The sequence below is a fragment of the Pezoporus occidentalis genome, unplaced genomic scaffold (genome assembly GCF_034315485.1).
Source record: "Pezoporus occidentalis ecotype Australia unplaced genomic scaffold, CSIRO_AGI_Poc_V1 ctg68, whole genome shotgun sequence".
Classification (NCBI taxonomy): Eukaryota; Metazoa; Chordata; class Aves; order Psittaciformes; family Psittacidae; genus Pezoporus; species Pezoporus occidentalis.
The window spans coordinates 3,369,524-3,393,809 of record NW_026916030.1 but is presented as its reverse complement, the minus strand read 5'-3'; the positions used below and the strand labels follow the sequence as shown (position 1 = coordinate 3,393,809).

Genomic DNA, 24,286 nt, shown 5'->3' with positions numbered 1-24,286 from the left:
CAAATAAAGTAGTAAGCTCATTCATGCCAAGGCCATCTAATTAAATGCTAACTTTGGATAAGCTGGATGTGCATGAGAGATTAATTTTAAGAGGTTTTTATGACTCCCACTAAATAATGATTCAGTAAAATCTTTGCATTATATCATTAGAACATCTAATCTTAAAGTGATATAACATTTAGTCACAGAACTCTATTGTACAAGAAGATGCAGTAAATTATTATTGTTTGAAATTAATCACTTTTCTCTAAGAAATGTTTATGGGCTTTGTTTTAATTTTCTACCCTGGTGTGCAGTGAAGCAAATCAGAAGTGAGCAGGATACAGCATAGGCATTTTTCTCAATGACTGTGTCATTACCTCCTCATTGTGCAGGTACTTCAGGAGTAAGTTGTGCCCTGCAATAGTGTATTCAAGGTGTACATCATCCGGTTTTGGAGGGAGGTACATACTTTCTCATGGACTTTGATTAAAAAGTTGGGTTTAAGTCTTAGGAAGAGTTCTTGTGTTGAAACAGTTGGTAAGAGTTTACATACATATTTTTCCTTTTTAATTTAACAAACTGTGTTTGTATTTAAAGCATATTAATTTTGTTACAGAGCATTATTTAATGATACAGATATTTCTAAAATTATATATGTATATAGAAAAAATCCATGGAAATTCATCATTTGAGTTGCCTGTCATGTCCATAACTCATACTCTTTTGTCTGGAAGTACCAGCAACATATGTAAGTACTGCTGATGCTACTTACGTTCTTGTAATTAGCCTGACTACTGTTGTTATAGATCACCAATTATTACGTTGCTTTGTGTCTGTCCTTAGTTTAGAGAACATGAGAAGCAATGGTCCATAAGAGCAATAGTCTTTGATACCAAGTAATTCTTTAGAAGAAATTTATTTATTAGTGGGAATAACTTTCCTAAGCATAGCCACTGCTTATTACCAAAGTGCATAAATATACATTGATCTGCTTAAATTATAAAACCAGAAAGTATGTGAATTCAGCAGATTGCACTTTTCAGCAGTGTCAAATAATGGCCCTAATTCTGCGGAGCTCTTGAACAGCAGCAGCAAAGAATAGCAGTAATGTGCCAACCACCGAGAATTCTGACAACACCGATAGAGAAAGGAGAAATACAGAGAAATGAAGCGAGTTGTTTATGTGCACACCACATTAGCAATAATTTGGGAAACAGTATCCCTGGGTTTTTGCCTCTTCAAGCCTGTGTGCGCTGCACAGCGCCGTGTCTCCTCCAATGAATTGCAGATAATGAAACATCATCTTTGCTTTGAGTGAGATGAAAACGCTGTAGAAATACCAAACAGGAATTTTCATCAGATCAAACTGTAGGAGAGCACTGGGTAGCCTTAAGAGAATCCATTAATAAAAATACTCAGGTAATTTTCTGTGATTTATCATATGTTTGCTGTGTATCCAGTTACTCCTCACTTCCTTAAAGGACTGGTGGAATATCCCATTTCTTAACAATAAAAGCTTAATGGAATCAGATTTGTGATTTCCTAGAAAATTAACGAGATATTTTGTCAATTTTATTCCAGACTTCATTTGTCAGAATATGCAGTGTCCAGTGACAAGCTAAAAGAATTTTTTGACAAATTAACTATGCCACAGGTGACAGATCAGGAAAATGTTAATTTAACAGCCCCTTTATGCTTCCCAGATTTATTGGAGGCTATTAAGGAAACTCCAAATGGTAAGGCCCCTGGCCCTGAATAGATTTTCCATTGAATTTTATACAGGATCTATTAATAAAGTTTGATTCTGCCTCTTTGAATATAGGTAATTGTACTTCATCTTCTGGGTCTCCTCAGCATTTGCAGTTGGAATACAATTTTTAGTTGAGAGAAAAAGGTAATTATGCTTCCAGTAGTGTCTGTAATCTGGTTCTGAATGATTCCCCCTAAAGAAGGGACTACAAGCACCATATAAAACCCACAAGTTATTACTAGTTAAATCCAGTGTGGCTAGGTCTTTGACTCTTGGCCACCGAGGCTAATAATTGGATCCCTTTTATTCAGTCCCTCCACCTACAAATCCGTACCTAATAAGCTTTGCACAGATAAGTAATTGAGCTCTGTGGGACTTCCTACACAATTAATATTTTGCAGGACCAGGCTAAGGGTATGGATTCATTCCTTCCTGGAGACAGGTACCTGATGGTTTGGATTTCCAATGCTGGTTCAGAACAAATATCATCAATTTGCAATAAACACAGCCGGGGCTTTCTCCAGGCCCCTTTGACTCTGTGATTGATCAGTCTAAGCCTTGACCCACGTTTGTAGCCCATACTAGTGTTTCCTACCTAACATGACAATGAATGTTCTCATTACTGATCGAAAGTCTAATTGGTTTCCAAATCTCAGGTTCCAGCCTCTCTAATACCTTATGGCAATCAGTTTCACAGCCCTTTTCATTAATACACATATTTCACTCAGGCTTTTAAACATCTTGACTATAATAGCGATGCTTTTGAGCCATTTCCCAGAACTGCTGCTGTTAGTATTGCTCCCCTTGCTCAAAGATCAGTTGGAATCCTCATCTGTGCACGACTTACCCCTGGTTTAAGCCACCCGTCATCTTGATGTTCATATATGTTTGAATATCAGTAATAGAGGGAGTTTAGACAAGCAAGCTGGAAAAAATAGACTGGAGGAGGTAGAGGAGATTGAGAGATGGGGAAGAACAAAGAAAAGTTTATTTCAAAACCACCAAACACAAAACATCAGCACTGTGTAGGGCATAAAAGAGAGAGGAGCGGTGTGACAGCAGCTAGACTGAAGCAAGTCACCATCTTATTTGTGGCAGCCGTAAGATCAGGGTCCCCAGAACGTGTTTATTTTATTAATACACGTGTTTATTGATCATGAGCTTATAAAACAGTCTGTACTTGTAGTGGCTAATGGAATAATCTGGTCTTTTTGGTTATTAGTTACAGGTCTTGGCTCGCTTGTCCTTTCTCTGCTTTGATGCTGTGTGTGTCAATTTTAACCTTGGCATCAACTCTCACATCTGGTTGTCAATTTTTCTTGGAGTTTCCCATTACCACGACTAAGCATTACTTACGATTCTGCCATCCTTGGATTTAAATGTGTAACTAACTTGGCATGCCAAGGAGCAGCATTAATTTCCTTGATAACTGCCATTTATCCATGCAAATGCAAATGTAGTTGAAACCACAGGTCTCCCTTCATGCTGGTACCTCGGTCATGCCCATACTGTAAGCGATGCTCACAGCCTTGTGTGTCTTTGTACATTGCCTTGGTTAATGTTTGCACCTGGGCAAGGGCAGGGGTACACTTTGAGACTGACGATTCATTACCTGATACCAGCTTAATTATCTTTAAAATAAATCCTGGAAGTAGGAAAGGAAGAGGAGAGGGAAAGAAACAAACACAAACCACGGTATTGTTTCAGCAGTTGTAGTTCTGCTGTGTTGATGATTTCCTTAGTGAGGGGAGGTCAAGGTGGCATCTCAGAGGGTCCCAGGCGCACTAGCTCACACTTGAGGTTTATCCAGACAAGGTGGAGTGTCCTGTATTCTGGTACAAATCTAGCATTTCCTTTTAAATGAGTAAAACCAATTTCTTCTTGCCTCCTCTTCCCATATTCTTGAGGTATCTGCACTATAAAAATGCTTTCTGAGAAAAAACAAATTTGTTATATTTGGATGGATTTTAATAATACTTTTCGCTATGCCAGTATGAATAACTTTAAATTTCTATTATTTCTCTAATTTATAATCACACTGAAGGATCAAATGGTTTTTAACAATATATTGAAATTAGCACATGGCATTTAACTCCCTGTTTTATACTCTCATTATAGATTTATAGTATTGAATCCTTTTATTCTGTTACTTAGAATTCTGGGTGATTAATTCAAGTAATACTTTCTTCTCTCAAGGCCCATATACGTATAGAGATATATAGTTACATCAGGGGTGCTTTGCAGAGGGGGTCAGGATGTACAGTCTTTTGTCTGTTTAAAAGATTACTGCTTTAAAAATGCAGTCCTGTCTGTGGTAGATTAAACGTTTTCTTCTTGCAATGCAAACTTTACAGATCTTTGTGTTGCTGAGTTTTATGGCTTATGTAATTGTTAATCTCCACAGTGCCAAATAGATCTTTTCAATACAGTAAATTCCAATAAAAGCCAATATTAGTTAATCCTTCTTAGTTGTTTTCAGATAGTTCAGGATAGTTTAATGGCTCAGTTGTATGTGTGATTTTGTTCTTCTCTTGGCAAACCAAGCTCAAGCCTAAGGTTTGTTTTTAAATGTTGTCTTAGCCTCCACATGTGATGATGTTCATTTTTGCTGTAGGACTCCCTTTAGGTTGTGTTCCCTGGTCTGATATCCCTGGATGAGCAGCCTGTGGTGTCTGTCAGGCTCTGGCCTACACTCTGAGTGTAGATAGTTACTGGGCAGTGTTAAACACTGCTGGAAAACCCATTTTTGAAGTTTTTTGGATCCTGCAGGAACACGGGTTCTTGCAGTGAAGTTCCGACTCTATGGAAATCTGTGAAATCACTGCCAAATATTTCATATCCTTTTTACAGATGCATTAAAAAGCAATAAAATAATTGGGATTCGAACATTCAAGCTTTATCCAGTTCTGAGTTGCAGCAGAGTATTTTAATCTTTCTATTGAAACGAATCCCACCCTCACCGCGTTTTGTGTTAGCTCTGTCGTGCATAGTTTTTGGTAATACATTCTAATGAAATATATTTTCTCGACAGGGTCATGTTGGTACAACGGCAACCAAAAAAATTGATGTCTACCTCCCACTGCACACAAGCCAAGACAAACTACAGCCCATGACAGTTGTGACGATAGCAAATGCCAAGGTGCATGACCTGATTGGACTAATATGCTGGCAATATACAAGTGAGGGACGGGAACCAAAACTGAAGTAATGTTCTTTCTTTACTACCTCTTGATCTCTAATTTTCTCCTCTGCAGCCTTTTTGCATAATGAAATGGATTTCCATGTCAATGTTTTCATAGATAAATCTTGGAGAAGCGACCTACACATTCATCAGTATTTCCTTTTGAGCAGCAAACATGCATCTGTATCCATTTCTCTTTCAATTAAACTACAGGGTGTTGTATAATGATAAGCATATGAAACCATGGATCTGTAAATGAATCATAATTTCAAAATGCTCTGTGTAAAAATAGTATAAATCTTATATCTTTTGGTGTCATGGACACATTTTTCATTTCATGTCCCATCTATTTTTTGGTAGCGTTCTTAATGGCAAAGACGTCAAAATCCGGAACCCATCTGTAACTCCCTCTCTTGTTTGTTCTGAGAGGAGGTACCCAGATCCTGACTGGTTTATCTGCATGGTATCAGCTCCTCCTACAGATTCACAGGGAGAGGAGTCACTGTACTGGGTGACCGTGTATCTTGGAAGTACTGTCAGTGTTCTTCCGAAACCGTGGAGGGGATTTTAGCCATAGTGAGCCTGCCTGAAAGCAAGCCAGAATTCTGTCATACAACTTCAGCATTACTTAACTTGCTGTCAGCTGTCATTTTGCTGACAGAATGACTTTAATTCATTATACACATGTTAAAATATTTCTGTTTTCTGGGACTTGCCAGATATAGGGGCTAATGGTGCTTTTCTTTCTAGGTTATCCTGGAGATATCATTAAAATACACAAATAAGAACCCTAAAAACAAAATAAATACCAATTTTCTTCAAAAATGAAGAATAAAATTACATTCTTTAATTCAGATTTTTCAATATCTTAGATTATCTTTGCTTACATCTGCATTGTGAAAGAATTCTGCCCCTAAGATTTCTGTGACTAAATAATGGCTGAGATTTGCTGTGCTGGGGAACTAGTGTTGTTTAGTAAGAGTTGTTGCTTTATGATGGTAGTTGATATGAAGTACATAAAACAGGTACTTCAGAGCCGCTCATCTGAGCAACTTCAGTTTTAAAACAGTTCTGTAAAACACTTCAGGTTTGGCTGGGTCATAGAACATAAAATAAGGACTTAAAATAGTTTATTATAGTAGTGTTAGTGACAGATACTAGTGGGTGACTTTTGTGGTGCAAAGAAGGTGTTAACTGGTTCATTTGGGTTTTTTTTCTTTATGAGCCAATTCTCACTTTATTGCTCCTGTTAAAGTTATTAGATTAACTTCATTTTTTCCTTCTGGCACTGAATTTAAGTTTGCTCTTTCAGCATTTTTCAGAAGTGGTTGAGGGCTTGGTAATCTCTCCTCTTGTAGCTCACTTGTACAGGAGAAGGAGAGGTGCTGAGAGGTGGCTTGTGCTGCCCTTCTCGAGGATTAGTTGGTTTCTGTCTAGTAGATACAACCCAGAAAAGCAGCCCCACTTGAAAATAGTTTCGTGGATGTTGTTGCCTTGGATATTGGATTTCCTTTAGCTCTTCCCAGCAGACATATGAGATGTTTCAGAGGTTAAACACTTCACTTGGATTTGTCTTTTTTTTTTTTTTTTACACTGAAGGAGAAATATAAAATCATTTGCAGATGGTGCCATTTCCTTAATTTCTGTTCATTATAGCATAAGTTCAAAAAAGTGTTCTTTGTGTGTGATCAGTTTATTTCTTTATGAGTACACCACCAGTAACGTCACTCTTTGGACACGGGTGTATTTTCCAGGAGCACAGCACACCTCAGTGGAGTAGAGGTATTCCACAGAACATGGTTGCCCACAGCAAAAGCCAGCAGTGGAATGGGATGAATTTCACTCCCTGCCCTGAAGGATAAAACGTTATGATGTGTCAAAAGAGTGCTCCTGACCAAGGAGGCTGTCTCCTGTAATCAAATCTCAGGACAGAAATAATAATATAAATAATGGAGGCATAATGTTCCTGCAAACAACCCAACAGCAGCCATTCCGAGTCTGAGTACAAATGCTCAGAGGAAGGGGCAGAGCCTCAAGATTCCAAGTTCATTTTCTTGTGTAGTTCCCAATTATTTCTCGTGTCTCCATCATCCTTTTTTAGCACTGCTGACTGCCAGTCCTGTAGCAAGGATTGACTTAACTGTAAACTGACTCTCATCGTTGCCAAATAAGGACAGCTTGTGCAGGTTACACATCCTGCATTTGCCGTTTGCTCCTGGTTCAGTCAGTTCAGAGTATAAAAAGACAAAATGGGGATCATTGTGACACTGCACTAGAATTCACAGAGTGCTTTGAATCTGATATACAGCGCATGCAGAATGACACACCTATTAGTAACACAGTTTGAGAATGATGAGAAGGTTGTAGACTTTGTAATTAAGAGGAACAACCCCTTTGTCTTTAGGAAAAGAATATATTTCTGCCTAATTCTTTCCTCTGAAAGGTAGATGTAAGAGTCTAAAGAGAGTGAGTACTAACTGACAGCTTTGAGAACATTTTGTATTCAGTTAGGTTGCTTTTTAAATTGTAATTGTATTATATTTGTCTCTATTCAGTGTCTTGATACGAGGAACCACTGACAGTGTTAGCAACCATGTTCCTGTCCTCTTAAGCCTGAGCTTTGGTCATGACCCAGTGGATCATTCTCTTGCCAACCCCTGACAGATGTTCTGTAATGATTCTGCCTGCAAAAAATAACCAAAATCTCTTTCTAGGAATAAATAAACAGTGAGATGCAAAATTCAAATCGACTTCCTATTTCTAGAAGTTAAGAATGCTTTTACATCTGTCAGTTGCTGAATGCTTTTACATCTGGCCAAGCAAACTCGGGTTCTCAAGTCTTTGAACCTTGTAATTTGAAGTCTAACGTTCAGGACTTTTGATCTCATATTGATGGAGGTACAAAATGCTGAGCAGTTTTATCCATTGGGCTTGATTTTTCAACAGATTGTGACTTAATCTGTGTTAATGTTCAGGAACCCGCTCCAGGTTTGAAGACTTTGGTAACACCTTTAATTTAATGGATATTGAATATTTTCAGTATAATTGGTGGAAGATAAGTTGTCACCACTACCTTTTTTTGGCACTTGGATTGCTTTGAGACGCACTGAATGTGTTCTGTTGCCTGCATGTCTATATGTTCCTCCAGCCTTAATGAGAATTATGCAAATGCATCAAGTACCAAATGAAAATGTTAACTTTATTTATACAGTGCTCACCAGGCTGCACATAAGAAAAGTCTGTCAGATGAGTAAGTTAGAAAATCAGTGGTGTAAGGCACACCATCCTGGCTTCTTACAAGGGCCTGTAGGGACAGGATGAGGGGGAATGCCTTTAAGCTGAAAGAGGGAGATTTAGATGAGCTCTTAGGCAGAAGTCCTTCCATGTGGGGGTGCTGAGGCACTGGCACAGGGTGCCCAGAGAAGCTGTGGCTGCCCCATCCCTGGCAGTGCTCAAGGCCAGGTTGGACACAGGGGCTTGGAGCAAGCTGCTCCAGTGGAAAGTGTCCCTGCCCGTGGCAGGAACTGGATGAGCTTTAAGTTCTCTTCCAACCCAAACCATCCTGGGATTACAATTTGTAGAAATCTAAATAGAATAAGCGAAGGACCCGAAAATGATGCCAGGCATTTCTCATTACATAAGCAGGATCAACCTGTATCTATATTACTCACAGCCTCTTTATTCAGCTTACTCCTAAAAAGACTGGCAACACTGCAAACCATGCAGCTTCCTGGCCGTGGGCTTTCCCTGGAGCTGGCTGAATTCTCCTCCCAGCACTACCTTTCACCAGCTTCCCTGAAAGTTCCTTAGCACTCTTGAAGCAGTTAATTAATTCTACAGCAATGTTCAAGTTCTTCATAACAGTCCAGAGACTCGTAGGAATTTCTTTAGTAATATTGGAGAATTTTCCAAATTCAGAGACAAACATTGCTGGATTGCCTTTTTGATAGCAAATCTACAGCTCATATTAATAGCAATGCATCATTAGTACCCATTTTATATAATAAATGTCTTAGTCACAACAAGGTGCATCTCGATCACCTGGACTAAGCACTCTCAATAAAGCACAGTTGCAACCAAAGGTTTGTGAATTAATTGAGAAAATTGCAAATCAGGTAGTCAGTGAAATAATTCATTGTCACATCCAATCAATAAACTTTGTAAATCAACTCATTTAATTCAAAAAATGATCTATATAGATCAAGCGACCAATTAAACAATTAGCATACACTTTGCAATTAATTAATTTAAGCATCAATCATGCAATTAAAACTCCAAATTTAAACGGCAGAGTTTAGAAACACACTGCCACGTGATCGTTCAGGCTATACTTCATGGTTGTGGGAAATGACTGAATGCTGGCAGATTTATGATAAGAAATACTTATTTTCAGGTCAATAACTTAAATAACAACACTTGAAATAGATTTTAATGTTAAGAAAATATGATTAATACCTGTTTGGAAGGTCTCAGTAGTTATTTCCTGATGGGCCGTCATCTGTGGAAAGAAAGAGGCTTAGGTTTTTCTTTCCTATTTTCTTCACAGTGTATCTGTTCAAAACTCTCTTGTTCAGTTCTTCTTATCAGTCTATACTAATTTTTAAGTGATTGGACTTCTTAGATGTTTAGCAGAGGTAGCTTTTGTACTAATCAACTTCTTCACAGTTACTTGATCTATGAAAAACCAGACATTGCTTGGTTGCCTTTAATTCTACAATGTAATGGGCATATAAGTAAATAAATTATCACAAATGGGGAACTATTACTTCCAGCTTTATGAAGTCATGGAACTTTTATAGACTTCAGTATATTTTAATCACTGTCAGTATTTTGTTTGCAGTTCAGTTAATTATGAAGTAAGACTCAGTGCTTTACACTGAGGTTTGGGAGGAGGGTTCTGTTATCACATGGTTATGATAGCAAGGTATGTTTGGGACATGTTTATGTACATGCCATCAATGGCTTTTCAGTGTATTGCTCCTGTAGCAGGCACGTCTGCTGGTTTGTTACCTGCAGCCTTTAGTGACTGGTATGGATGGGCTGAACTGAATTAGGTTTCTAGCATCCCTCCTGAATAAACTTCACTTGTCTTTGTTTCAGCGACAACGTCAATGCCTACTGTCTCCATATTGCCGAGGATGATGGCGAGGTTGACACAGATTTTCCACCCCTGGATTCCAATGAGCCCATTCACAAGTTTGGCTTCAGCACTCTGGCGCTGGTTGAAAAGTACTCTTCCCCTGGCCTGGCAGCCAAACAGTCGCTCTTTGTGCGCATGTGAGTATGGGTGCGAACGTCCTCCATCACTGGGCAACAGCAGTGGGTCATTTTCTTCTTTGCTTTTCTTCATGTGAATTTAACAAGTTCAGGGGCATGTGTGTTCGTGGTTCTCTGCAGGCAGTACCCTGGTCTGCATTCTGTCTTGAGGCAGGTAGAAAAGTAACTGCTGGTGGCAGCAACTGGGGTGAGCCTTCAGGTCTAAAACTGCAGAGAAGCAGCCCTTCTGCATATTATTACTGAAGAGCATTGAACTGCTGCACTCCTGCTAGTGAATACTTGGAATTCACACAAAGTCTGAACACATAATCTTCATTTTGCTCCCACCATGCTGCTTATGAAATGAAGCAATCCTGCCAGGCATATCACAAGGTCCACTTTTGGTTTGTGCAGGTTCCAGTCACACTGTTGAGCTGGTGAATGGTGTTTTTTGCCTGTGGAATTGCAGAATATTTAGTTCCTTCCACCTGACAGAAGAATGCTGGGTTTTTAATTTGAAAGAGGGAGCATCTGTTTCACATACATGCATTTTGTAGTCAGTGGATTTGATTTGGCTACGGATTTGGTTTTTCTTAATTCTATGATCCTATGATTGTTTTATCTTCAAGATAATCCTGCATTTTCAGTATCCCCAGGAAAACACCAGCAGGTATATAGAAAATCCTGTTCTAATTCCATGCAATCAAAAAGAATAACAAGTGTTCACTGCAGGTAGACCATTTAAGAAGTCTGTTCGTTAGAAGATTCTCATTTGTTGATGATATTTCATCTGCAAAAGGTCCCTTTTCTTTCTCAACTGCCTCCTACCTATATCCCCATTGCCTGTACGCAGTGCATAAATAGGGATTAGTATTTAACTGCAGCAAACACATGTGGTCGCAAGTTTTGGACATCAGCTTGGAGGAGGTGAAATCAGTGTTCCCATGTGGAGCCTAGACTCCTCAGCAGGATCTGATTGGTGCTTGTATCAGGATTAAGGTCCAGCTGCAAATCCTGCAGATGAAATATGAAATCTTTTGTTTTAGCATAATCTGTGCTCGTGTGAGGACCTTTCTTCTAACTTGGCAGGTCCTGACAATTAGTAGTAGGAGAACTGCATCCTGCATCGTAAGAAGCAGTGCTTTTCTGATAGGTGTTGTTTTTTTCTCTGTGTCCATATGTTAATTTGAAATTGCTTGTACTTCCCGTGCATATAGTTATTTGTAAAGATTTAGATTTACATTAGAATTTTTAATGAGTCCCCTAGATTAGAGGAATACTTGATCATCACTTGATCAAGGGACTGTTACTACTGTGAGTTTCAATGCATGTGCTGTCTATTTTTGTAGGGATTCATTGTAAATTCTACATCTTCTTCCCTTTTTGCATCTCTTTTTTTACCTCCTCCTGCCAAAGTATTTCAGCTGCTGCTTTGTCAGGCTCGTGACTTGTAATGTTTATTAATAGCGAATCATTGTTGAGAAAGGTTGATGCTTCTGAGAAGCTTCATGGTGAAACATGGTGTTTGATTTCAGATCTCACTGTCCTGCATATTGGATATATTTCCCAATGTTGTGCAGTTACCGAGCGGACAGTTATGGAATCCCGCCAGGGACCCCGTTTCAGCAGGACATGTTTGAGCAGAAACAGTTTGCAGAACTTTATACACTTAAACTCCTGCCAAGGCAAACTCTTAGCCACTGAGTTGGTTATAAATACCCAGTGGTGGTGGTTAGAAGTAGCCCACAGTGTATTTTATATTCTGAGCTGAATGTGACTGTCTTTGTGGCTATATAGAGTAGTAAATAATTGAGTTTGATTAGGGAGAGGGACCTCATTATCCCCCCACCTGTGCCCAGCTGGTAGGGGAGGGTCGAAATGAAGCCATTAGCTGTCTCTCTTACTGGCATCTCAAAGAGCTCAAATACATCTGTGTCTTATTTTCTTTTCTGGCACAATCAGTCGAGCAAGCTAAGCAGGCATGACCGAATTTGGCAAGTTCCAAGGACTCTGGCAAAGTTACACAAGGAGAAGACGGAGGGCAGTCATTCTGGCTTCTAACTGCCCATTAGTCTAGCGAGTTATGTTTTTGGAAACTGTCTGTTGTGGAAAGCAGTGCTTTGTCCAATGTCAAACACGGCACTCGCAAACAGCCCTCTTTGATATGGAGAAGGATTTGTCAGGAGGAGTCAAAGAAAGCAACGCATTCATGTAAATGCAGACTCCTTGAGATGATGAGGTAATACCTGAAAGACTCTGAACAAGGTAGCTTAAAATAAATCTATACTATCATTAGGGCTTTTTCCCTTGGAAATTTTATTATCGCAACTTGACGTACTCGATCTAATGGTGTTTCTAGGAGTTGTGGTTCAGCTGCCAGTTGGCACACAGATGAAATTTGGCATGCGGTTCCTCTGCTCTGTTTTTTTCTGGTTTGATATTGTGTTTATGTTGCCTTGACTGTTATATATGTATTTTTGAAAGCAGCACTTCTGCTATACCTGATAGATTAAGGTTGAAAGAGTTTTAAAACACCAGGCTTTCATCGTACATCTACAAATTCAATTCAGAGCTTTGAAGAGTGTTTTTTACTTAGATTACAGAAGCACTCCCCAAAAGGCCCATTATCAGTTTTCATATGGGTGTAGGTAATCTACAAAGTACATTCTAGAATAGTTATGAAATACAAATTTCAGAAGGTTATGTGGGTACCAAAGTTCAGAGGGAAGGAAGGAGTTGGAGCAGGAAGTGGGCTTCTAGATATCTGATGATAGCTTCCAGCAATGTCAAAACACAGCCAGTTAAAGCACATAAAGTTATCCAAGGCTAACCTGAGATGCACTAAAGCAAGATCATTTAGGTTCGGGATAAAAACTTTGGCTGGCATAGTTACTGTGGTTAATATCACTGTGCACTTTATCGTAGAAATTACCCAGCATAAGTTAAGTACATTGCATCAACTGGGATTTTTAGTTTTAACTTTGCCTTTGTGCTGATCAAGTGGAAATCGTTATTAGTCATCCCCAGGCACTTTCAACCATGCCAGGCATCTTTTGCAGCAAGTTGTAAGGGCTATAAATTCCACTTCAGTGTTAAAAAACAGTTAAAAAACTAAGAAAACTGCTCCAGATTGGAAAGGCAGCTTTTGGAAAAGTTTGTTTCCCAGTTCAGAACAGAAGCCTTTTGTCCTTTCAGCATTAGGCTTTTGTCACACAAATAAGAGCCCATGGAGAGGACACTGCTGTTTCCATGCCACCTATGAGCACTTTCCCCCCCAGGGCAGCACCCCGGTGTCAGCCCACCCCACCGAAGCTCTTGCCTCTTGTGTTGTTTTCTTTTTCCTCTTCTGAACCTTGCCACCCTGGCTCCAGCGCTGAGGCTGTAAAAGAAGATGGAAAGCCAAGTTACCGCAGAATGATCACTATCATTAACATTCACGGGTGGTTCACTTATCATTCCTGACTGCACAGACATGGCAGCCGTTATGAAACGTCCACAGGTGTAGCACGATGATACATATTACATTGTGCCACAATGGATTTATGTATTCTGTAACAAAAGAAAAGTGTAATGAAAAAATACAGAAGGTAATCCTTTATTCCTCCACTGCACAATTTATCAGTAATGCCTGTGGATGATAAGTGCCAGGGATTTCCTTTGCTTGATTTAACCTTGTCACCCAGGTATGTTTTTGCAAAATGACAGAAAATACAAGCTAAGGAATTTCTTTGGCTTCCAATCTGTAAGCAGCAGTTTTAATTGATTGAATAGCCTCTGCTTGTCTGTCCCGTTTCCTAGGGTGCTAACTTATAATAAAGGTATCACACATTAGCAGGGTACGCTAAAACATGCCATTCATAATTGTAATAAAGGAATGGAATGGAAACTTGCCATTCATAATTGTAATGAAGGAATGCTGGAATGAGGTTGAGTGGGGACAGTTCATGCCCATTATCAATGCAGAGTGTAGCTGGGAAGCTGCCTAGGTGAGGTGGGGATGTATTGCTTCCACAAGAGCCTCACTGTGCTGTTTCCACATGAAGTCTGGTCACGGTAGATTGATGAGGTTTGAGGTGATCCAGTATGGAGGGTGGCTCCAAGACTCCCTGTTTGTTTGATAGGAGACGGTGCGGGGCTTCTCCTCCGTGGCGGCACAGGAAACAGGTCCTGACACCTTGGCTTGACCCCAGCATGACTGCAGAATCCCTTTGGTCTGGGCTTAAATCCACCCTTGGCTCAGATTTGTGAGTTTACTGAGTGCTAAAATGTCATTATTGAGGCTCTGTGGTGTATTGTTAGAGAAAACCAGAGCTGCATGCCTGGTGAGCCAGAGCAAAGGGAGGGAGAATTGTGTGTCTGAACTGAGACGGGCATTTCAGATCCTCTGGCTCTGCTCCAGAGCAAATATCCAAAAGTTTACGAATGCGGGGTGCGCTTTACATTTCAGTGCTCTTGCCAAGGTCTCACTTACTGGATAGCACACTAAATATAGTAAAACACAGAGGTTTTTCTTATTTTGCTTTGATCAGTTAAGTAAACTTTTAAAGATTGTTCTGGGATGAGATCCAGCTTCTGAGGCAAAGAATGGCCGAGGCTCAGGCATGAGTTAGTAACAGAGTGTCAGGAAAATTAGTCTGACAGTTCTCAGGCCAGCTGCTCAATAGACAGAATCAACCAAGTTGGGATGGCCTGCAACATGAACGGGATCAACAGCAGCATGTGCTCTTTAGCAGCTGAAGTGTCAGGAATCAAAAGACAATCTTCCATTTACGGGGGTTCCAGATACGTGTTGGTATCTGGAGCTGGCTCAGCCATGGGTGGTCACCATCAGGCACGAAGTGGGGCTGGTCATGGTGTCAGCTGCAGGCCCTTTATTTTATTTCTCTGTATTTTGGTTGCAGTTCTCTGGAAACCTTTCTGCATTGCAGAGCAGTTTACAGATTACCTGAAGGTACCAGATGTCTTTTGAACCAGTAGTTCTGGTGGTTAGGTCAGTGTATAAGGCTTTTCTTGTAGTGCTTCATTGACAAATGTCATGTTACTTAAAGCACAAAAGTAGTTTCTTTTTGTAACTATAGTCTGGCTGTTTAAGAGGTTTTTCACTTTAGAATGTCCTCAGCAGGTCAATTTGGGCTAGTGCTGTAGTGATTTTGGGAAGTGAGGTAGATGCCCAGGCAACTGCAGGGTAGCGGAATTGTCTGGTGCTCATGCACGTTATCTGGCTCCAAGGCAGCTTAAGGGAAGGTTTGCTCATCACTGAAGAGTTGAGTAAGGTCTCTGCTCGCTGTATGGCATTAGTCAAACCCCCTGAGACGCTAGGCTGTTCCGAGGATGGTAATCTCACCATTGCAGGCATGGATGGTATTCCCTCGTGTGGAGCAGTGGACTCAGTTCTGCTCATTCTCTATGAAACACATGGCAGAAATAGAGAGGGAAAAAAGTAGATGCGTGAAAAGGTTGGAATATTTGGTTTGAAGATGAGTAAGATAGAGTTATAAATATTAAATGGTCTAGAGAACATAAATTTGGGGCTTTTGGGCAGTTTTATTTTGCCAAGAACAAAGGGAATTGAGAATGAAATTCAGATGAGTCTCGCTCACAACTGATGGGAAGGAAGGCACTGTTTTATGGTAGTAGCTTGTGGACTGTCTGCCCTGGGGTGTGAGGAGCCCGGAGGTGAGCTGCCCAAGGAGCTGGGGATGCTCTGAAAACAGACCCATCTGATACAATAATCACAGCATGGCAGGCTTTATTTGCAATGCATAAATGACCACCCTGTGGATTTCTTGACCATCTCTTCTGCCTGTTCCAGCCACTGGGCAGCTGATGTTGAGTTGGAAATCTTAATGGGGTAGATAAGGTAGCTCTGCTGTGGGAGCAGGGTAAAATGGGGCAGTGTGTGCTTGTGCTGTTCTCATGGATAGCAGAACCACAAGTGAGTTGCAGGACATCAAGGTGGTGATCAGCATGTGCCCAGCCAGGGATCTCACTTTCCACCATGTATGCCCTGCGGCCAGGAGACGTGTTAATGTATGGTGAGGGCTTGGAGATGTCATTTATTCATCTAGGCCGTGTCACAGCGTGGGCTGGGGATGGCACAGCTGAACTCCAACTTGTATTCCCAGTGTTTGTGTCTTAAAGTGACATGTAATATGCTCGTGTTTTTAATGATGTTATTGTGTTGCTTGGATTGCTTTTGACTGCCAGTTGCTTTTAAAAAATATTCCAGCTGTGATATTCATACAGAGCTCTACTCCCTGATTAAAATTCCTCGTTGCCAGATACAAAGCTCCTCCTCCTGTCTAAATAGCTTTGCAAACCAGGTTTTTTCCATGCAGTGCAAATCTCTCCCTGTGGGTGCCTAGCAGCTCTCAAACTGCCGTGCTAACTGTCTGCAGTGACATCTACTGACACGAGCAGAGATTGACTGCAAGGTCTAAGGGGCAAAATTCACTGATATATTAATCCAGTGTCTCTTCTATTATATTGTCACCTTCTCTGCTCCCCCAGCGATGCGGTTTTTGGTGTTTGCCTGATGGTATCATCCGTAGCCATTCCCATGCCATTGGCCATGTTTCCCCAAGGTATGGACTCTCCTGCAGGCAAATGCCAGGATTTTGTTCTGTGATGTACACAAAAAATAAGTCCAAAGAAAGCACGTTACTCAGTCTGCAATAATGCTGTACATTAATAGTGCTGCAGAGCTGCTGTTACTTCTCTGAGTGTTGTTTTTCCACTTCTTAATGATTTGTCACGTCTGCCACTGGGACTTGTATGACAATGACATTGCAAACTGTTTCTCTTGTATGCACTGAGGAATGCCTAACAGGTACTTAATAATGAGGAGATGAGGAGCTCTGCAGGTGCATTTGCTCATTTTTCTTTTTTAATGATGAGCACAAAATGATCAAAAATAAAGACAAATTATGAAAATCCTTACACACCTTGAATCTCAGCCCATTTCCTCCACTTCTGCCTCTGCCTTTCTAAGGGACTTTGCTTAGTTTCTCCTTTTAACTCACTTCTATCGCACAACTTTGTGAATTGTTGTGCCTAACGAATCCTTTGCTTGAAACTAATGAAAATTGCAGTGAGCTGCCCTGATGATGATGATTTTGTAAAAATGCATGTGCATCTGTCTTGCAGAAATGCTGCTCATGGATTCTCACTTATTCAGGTGGACAGTATGAAGGTCACCATGAAGGATATCTTACAAAAGGCCTTAAAGAGAAGGAAGGGATCACAGAGAGGCTCAGGTGGGTTATTTATCCTATTTTCTAGAGGGTAGGGTGTTTTGCCATGAGCATATTTTATGTATCTTTCTAATGGTTGTGAAAGATGCTCAGGTGTTTTCTGTGAGTATTGTGATTTTCAGCACCTCTCTGAAGCAGTTCTGTGCCCAGGTTTCTGTTCTAGATGCTGGCAAAATGCAGACAGTGGAGGAGCTGCATAATGTTTGCTGCAGAGCAGTATATCCATTACTGCAAATATTTATTTATGATAACAAAGCCATTTGCATTCAAGTCCAGCTAGCGGTAGTTTGAGATGATGGGTGGAAGTACAGTAAGACCAGTCTGTGATGGAATTTGTGTATGCTTTTAATTTGTGTAAGCAGATGATGCTTAGTATGATTTTAAATAATTTAAAGGATTCCTCATTACTTGTAGAGAAAGAGGAAAATTTACTTTCTGTGATGTTGTCAGAATTATTATAGATAAGACTTTTCAGTGTTTTAAAAAAGAAAATTTACTGTGCTTGCATTTGTATTTTAGAGCAATGCTTTTCCAGGGTGTAAATGTGCATTCACATATATGTTAGCGTATATATATTTCAAAAGTATAAGGCTGAGAGATCTTTCCAGCAACAAGAAATAATTACTGTGAGAAATTGCATCGAGTCTTGTCACGCAACAAAGGAACTTTAATATAAACCTATCTATATACTAGGGAAAGATAAGGATCTTGTCTTTGTAAATGAATGAAACCTCCTTATATACCCTTAGTTTTAACTATGGGAAAAGAAAATAAACCCTGGTCTCCTTAGAAGAAGTAGCTCGGCGCAGTTTTTAAACGAGTATATAATCTGTCATGGATTTAATTAGCTATCTTCAGATGAGAGCTGAAGTTTTAATAAAAGTTAGAAGAGATAACACAGTGAAGGACACGGATGAGCTGTCTCAAGGCCATATTCCAAGGGAACGATAAGAGCTGTAAAAAATGGCAGAGGAGAGCAATTGAATGAAGCAATGAAAATCTGATTCTCGTAAAGAAAAAAAAAGGAAGGGAGAGAAAGGGGGGGTGGAGAAGAGAGCTGCTGGTCGGGTGTTGTGGATGAGACCCGCCAGCGTCTGCAGCAATTTGGCCACTGGCCAGGAGTCATTGTTCACCCTCGGCTGTGGCGGCTCAGTCCAGATGTGCCAACTGCACGTTTCGGCTTTTGCCAGCTGACTGCGCCGTTTGATAACCAGCTCTCTGGATGCCCATCACTGGCCGCAGAGATAGAATTAAATGATGATGATCTTCCCACAAGTTGGGAGAGGAAACAATGCATATAAATCTTGATTTCATCTCAGCGTGAGAAGTCTTTATCCATCATCACTCATAATGAACAAGTCGTTAGCTGCGATGAATGGTGTTCTGGTTTTTTCAAACACCTCTTTTGTTCACTTTTTTGGGTGACTTTTATTTATTTCCTGGGGTCAGATTTCCCTTCCCTGAAGGGAGGTGGCTAAAGGCTTCACTTAGCTCAGTCTTTAAACTACTTTCCTCCTTTGTGTAACAGATGTTTTACTCTTTGTCCATTTGACATTTGTTTTTGCTTTTATTTTGTTAGTTCTGCTCAGCAGTTTAGAAATGGAATGGACCTGTCATTTACTGCTTCAGCTAATACTTAATTTGTTTCTACTGTTTTGGCACTCCTGCTCAGAAGCCTTTGTAGTAACAGGGTATATAAGCATGTATATATCATTTTGGGGTTTTTTAATTAAATCAGAAATCATTTGAGGTTGGAATAAGATGATCTTTAAGGTCCCTTCCAAACCACTCTATGATTCTGTGATACAGATTTACCTTCATAAATTATCCATGTGACATCTCACCTCTTTGAGATCTGACTGTCATCCCTGCTGTGGATATAACCACAGCAGAAGTCACAACTAAGAACATACTGGTTACTTGCAGGTCTGTTTGCTCTTGTGCTTGTAACTGGATTGCTTGAAATAGTCGGTGTTGCTTGCAGATTTCAGTTCAAGCTTGTGTACAGATGCACCCAGAATTAGGACCTGCAATTGTAAGCTTCATGAATTGGAGTCACTGCAAGAAGAGTGAAAGGTTTCTGCTTGAATTCCCATATTACTGAATTTCATTAGTGAAATGTTTTATTATTGTTGTCGTTTAAATGTTGGTGAGGGCTCATAATGCTTTGTTGTCATGTAAGGCTGTCACATGGGCGAAGGGACTTCTCAGTTTAGGTATTTATGTATTAAATTGGTAAATCACAAATTGAAGTTTTTCATCCAAAACACCAATCCCTTATTCGCAATTACTTCCCTTATGCAGACTGTGATTCATCAGATTGCAGACTCTGGGGGGGTTTGGAGGGTCTTGTCTATCATCTTTAAAACAGCAGAAATCACAGCTGTCTGCACAGAGGGATCCTCTTGCTTGCGCTTCCCTCTGGATCCGAATCCAGCCTTTCCCAGCCTCCTTCTGCTGCCCCTGGTCAGCAGGGTGGATGGAAATGATGCCTGGGCTAAAGGATGGTTAAAACTCGGGTTAAAACACAGTGGGTATGGACAGGCTGGGACAGGAGTGGAAAAAGATTTGGGCATTGCTTTTCATCCACCACCAGATTCCTCATGTTTGGCTGGATATGCCTCCTGCTTTCACTGGGAGATGCACAGATAAATGGAATTTAAGATCAGACTATTAGCACAGTACAGTCCTGCGCTGTTGGAGTTCAAGTCATTATTAAGCAGTGGATTAGGATGTCAAAGTTCTGAATAAAAGATAAGACATAATTTAGGAAGAGGGTTTCTTCTCATTCAGCAAAGCTTCCTTTCAAGTTGATTGTTCTGGTTTTTAAAAAGAACTAACCAAAAATAGAGTTAACATGTTTATTTAGAGCTTTCTTAGTAGTTTAATAAAACAGAAATGCCTACAAACCTTCCTGCACATTTTCAGTGTGCCTCCAGACCAGTCTTCACAGGGCAAATGAATTCATTACATTTACAGCTTATGCTGTTTTCAGGTACTTGTGTAAGAAATTGCTTTGTGACCGATTTTCACCACTGACTTACATGACAGTTTTCAAATTGGTCCCTTGTTTGTAGGTAAATGCAAACCTTGGTTGGCTGTTTTGGGTGAGGAAGACATTGAAGAACTTCAGTTGTGTAGTCAGGAAGGGCATGTTCCAGCGTGACTACAGCTGAAATACTAGGCTAGCTTTGTCTAATGATTTTATGCAAGCAGTAGACTGCAGTTCACAAGGAGGTTTTCCAACAAGCAGTTGAGTTGCAGGTCCCTAAAACTCCATCCTCCTCAGTCACCTCTGTGAGTTGATGACCTTGTCAGCCTTTCCATTTTTGACTTCTGTTTAAAACTGCATGAAATTAAAGGAAATGATATTCGGAGACTTCACAGCAGCCTTTCAGTATCTGAAGGGGGCCTATAGGGATGCTGGGGATGGACTCTTCATTAGGGACTGTAGTGATAGGACAAGGGGTGATGGGTTCAAACTTAAACAAGGGAAGTTTAGACTGGATATAAGGAAGAAGTTCTTTACTGAAGGGGTGGTGAGGCACTGGAATGGGTTGCCCAGGGAAGTTGTGAATGCTCCATCCTTGGTGATGTTCAAGGCCAGGTTGGACAGAGCCTTGGGTGACATGGTTTGGTGTGAGGTGTCCCTGCCCACGGCAGGGGGGTTGGAACTTGACGATCTTATGGTCCTTTCCAACCCTAACTATTCTATGATTCTCTCTAGTTAGATATTATGTTGACCTGTCCCACCACAGGCGGCAGCAGCAGGGGATTCATGGGAATACTGAATCATCTCTTGCCACATGCCCAAATAACCGACTGGAAGAGGTACATGGGAATGGCTGAAGTTAGGGAAAGCCTGTTAGAACCAGTCAGTTCTACATACTGGAGGAGATAGATCTGCAGAGGAAATTGTTGAGGCAGATGTTTAATTAGTTGGAGTCAGGCTGGATAAATCAGGATAGGAACTGTCTATGCAGATATGCTGGTGTGCCTCCCTTTTCTCTGTGCTGGTTTCATTGTCTTTAAAAACTAACTGTTCTTTTTGCTTGGGAAAGACGCAGCAGAAACAGTCATATAACCTCTCTGTTATTGTAATGGATTCCCTCGTGTACACTCATAAAATAGAAAATGTAATTGATGTTTTCTTATGGTAATGAAAAATAACTAAGTAGAATACTTTATCATCCATTTGTTTAACCTATTGCGTGCTCAGCAGCATGTATTGCACATGCATATTTTACATGAGAGCTGGAAATGAAACACTCCTGGTTGTGGAATGAGCTCCCAGAGGACAGTGGTCTAATCCAGCAGTGGACCACCTTGAGGGAGGCTCGGGGACATCTCTCATGCCAAGAGTGTTTTCTCAGCATAGCCAGAATGGGGGAGAAAGAGACTAAGGATGCAGCAATATCCTGGCCATGGCAGCAAAGAGGGGGAAGCTGACATTGGCCTGGTCAGTGCTGAGGTGCTGGGATAAAGGCGCTGTAGAGAGCCTGATATCCACAGATAGTTTAAGAATTGCTATGTCTAGATCTCTTTGAGGATGTTTTCTGAGGATCTTTGAGGATCTCTTTGAGGAACAGTGGGAGCACTCCAGCAGCTGATGGTTTAAATATAAAACTGGCCTGCAGTGTGGCAGATCTTCGGAAAGAGAGTCACATGCTTGGAATCATGAGCAAAAGAACTTCTTGTTCTTCCTGAGTGTATCAGGGAAAATGCCAGACATGGTGCTGTCTGGGTTTTGGACGGATAGAATAAGGCAGTCTTGAAAAGCTTTTTTAGAAGGTGAGATTTGGGTGGTTTCGTCCTTGGTATGCTTCTCCTCCCTAGAAATCAGCGAGAGGTTTAATACTAACTTCTAAAAAAGGTAGATATTAGACATGCTTTTAAATCCCACGCGTATGCATTGCAGAGGAAGTTTTGTAGGTCACACAGATCATGTTGTGTAACTGTAAAATACCATTGTCAGGATAACTTGATTTGCTTTACCACTGAATGATTTTCCTATACAGTCAAGCCAGTGTGTATTTCTACCGACCTTACTTGTACCAAGACTTACATGTTGCACAGCCTAGGAATTTAGGTTATGGTACAGATGTACATTTTAAACCCTACTTTTTAGGAAGACTTTCAGTTGGACCAAGGGAAGCACAGATGAAGTGCAGTGCCTTGTGTTCAGACACCACAGCATGGCTGAGCCGGGGTCTGACAGCATCCCACAATGTGCAGCAGGCAAGTTGATCTTATCAGGCTTTTTATATCTGCACTAAAGCCCGCATTCAGTATTTTCTATAAAATATGCTTGCATGGCTTACAATGTTAAGAACATAAGAAAGATGATGACTTCATTCTTGGTACTTTGTATATCTTGATGCCATGGTGATTCTCAAGTCAAATACGTGCAGGAACAACATAACACACTTGAAAGTTATCTTCCTTGCCTTTGAGCTATCTCATTCCCTTTGCTCTTCCACAAATACATTCTGTGGGATGCCAGTTGCCTTTTCCTCCAGAGCTTGACTGAATGGACTATTAATACTAATATAAAGTAAATAAGAATGCAGAGAAAATGTGCACAGAGGTTTTGTTTTCAAACAAATTAGGCATTGATGTCAGTATACAAAAACCGAATGTGCTTTGAAGGAAATTAGAGACAAAACGAAACAGTGAAATGTTGGAATGATCCCGCCTGTTTCTGGTCCATGTCAGCCTCTCTTCATCTGGAATTTCTTGTGAACAGAGAAGCCTTGTCTGATTAATCTTGTCCGATTTTAAGGAGGAATTCTTTGCAGGGTGAACATGCTACTGATGGTTATTTAATAGCTGCTTCAAACTGCGAACGTCCGTGGGCCAGAAACACTCAGTCCTTTTAAGAACAAAATGCTATACAAGTTTAATTGTTATAAACAATACCTTCTGCCAACATTTCTCAGACATGACCTGTATTTTCCATAGGTTAGAGTGAGTTATTAACTTAGTATTCTGTTCAGCTTGGAGAAAGACTAATACTTTTCCTATAAATGAAAACAGCTGCTTTACAATAACATTCAAGTCCCTAACAGCTGTCAGCCAGTGCTTTTTGCATTCTTTAAAATGTGTAAAGTGACCAAAAATAGTCTGAAATAATCTTACTAGCCTGGATATGTGTATTATCTCACTGCCACAGGAAGCTGAATAATAAGGAGAGGGAGAAATCCAAGAAACAGGAATAGGACCTAAAAATAAGTCTCCATATCATGTTTTCATCTCTACGACAGAGTCAAAGCTGCACAGGCCACTTAAAATAATCTGTTCCTCCACCAGGTAACACAGAGCAGAATCTCTTACAAAAGCATGTTTTGTGATGGTGTATTATTCCTGAGTTTTGGATTTGTTCACACAGAGCTGTTAAGTTATCCTTCAGAACTTGGAGAACTGAAGCTCAAAATAGAGCGAGCTGCATGAGGCTCATCTTCCATTCAGGAAGCAGCCAGGGAGCCGAGATCTGAGTTTTGTTTGAAAATTCACTCGGCACCACTTTTAACTTCAAATCCCTTAAACAGGCTTTCTGAAACTGTTTATAAACACATTTTACCCAAAACTTCCACAGGACAAAAGCACAAACAGCACTGCAAAGATGCTCCTTGAGTGAAAACCCACTTACTGTCAGGCCCACGGGAAATCATGCGGATGCTGCAATGCTGACGGTTTTCGTTTAAACCTGTCCCACAGTTTTCCTGTTCCTGGAGTATCTCAGCAGATATGTTTGTAAATACTTGGTCTTGCTGCTGTGGTGCCGGATTTCATTTGTCTTGCTCCTGTCTCCCGCAGACACTAAGGAGAGCTAGCGTTCCCAAAGTGCTGGGAAGGGCACAGTGG

At 40.5% G+C, this 24,286-nt stretch overlaps 1 protein-coding gene across 5 annotated transcripts in view; it reads left to right on the top strand.

Annotated features, from left to right (window-relative positions):
* MAPKAP1 (MAPK associated protein 1) overlaps nt 1-24,286 on the top strand; it is a 97,663-nt gene that overhangs the window by 36,997 nt on the left and 36,380 nt on the right. For 4 of the 5 annotated variants that reach the window (XM_062641338.1, XM_062641339.1, XM_062641336.1 and 1 more), the window contains exons 5-7: nt 4,764-4,936; nt 10,014-10,190; nt 17,316-17,425. In XM_062641338.1, the coding sequence (XP_062497322.1) occupies nt 4,764-4,936; nt 10,014-10,190; nt 17,316-17,425 (460 nt within the window). Of the gene's footprint in view, nt 1-4,763; nt 4,937-10,013; nt 10,191-17,315; nt 17,426-22,550; nt 22,661-24,286 lie in introns of all 5 variants that reach the window. The other variant, XR_009969002.1, reaches the window with a different exon arrangement.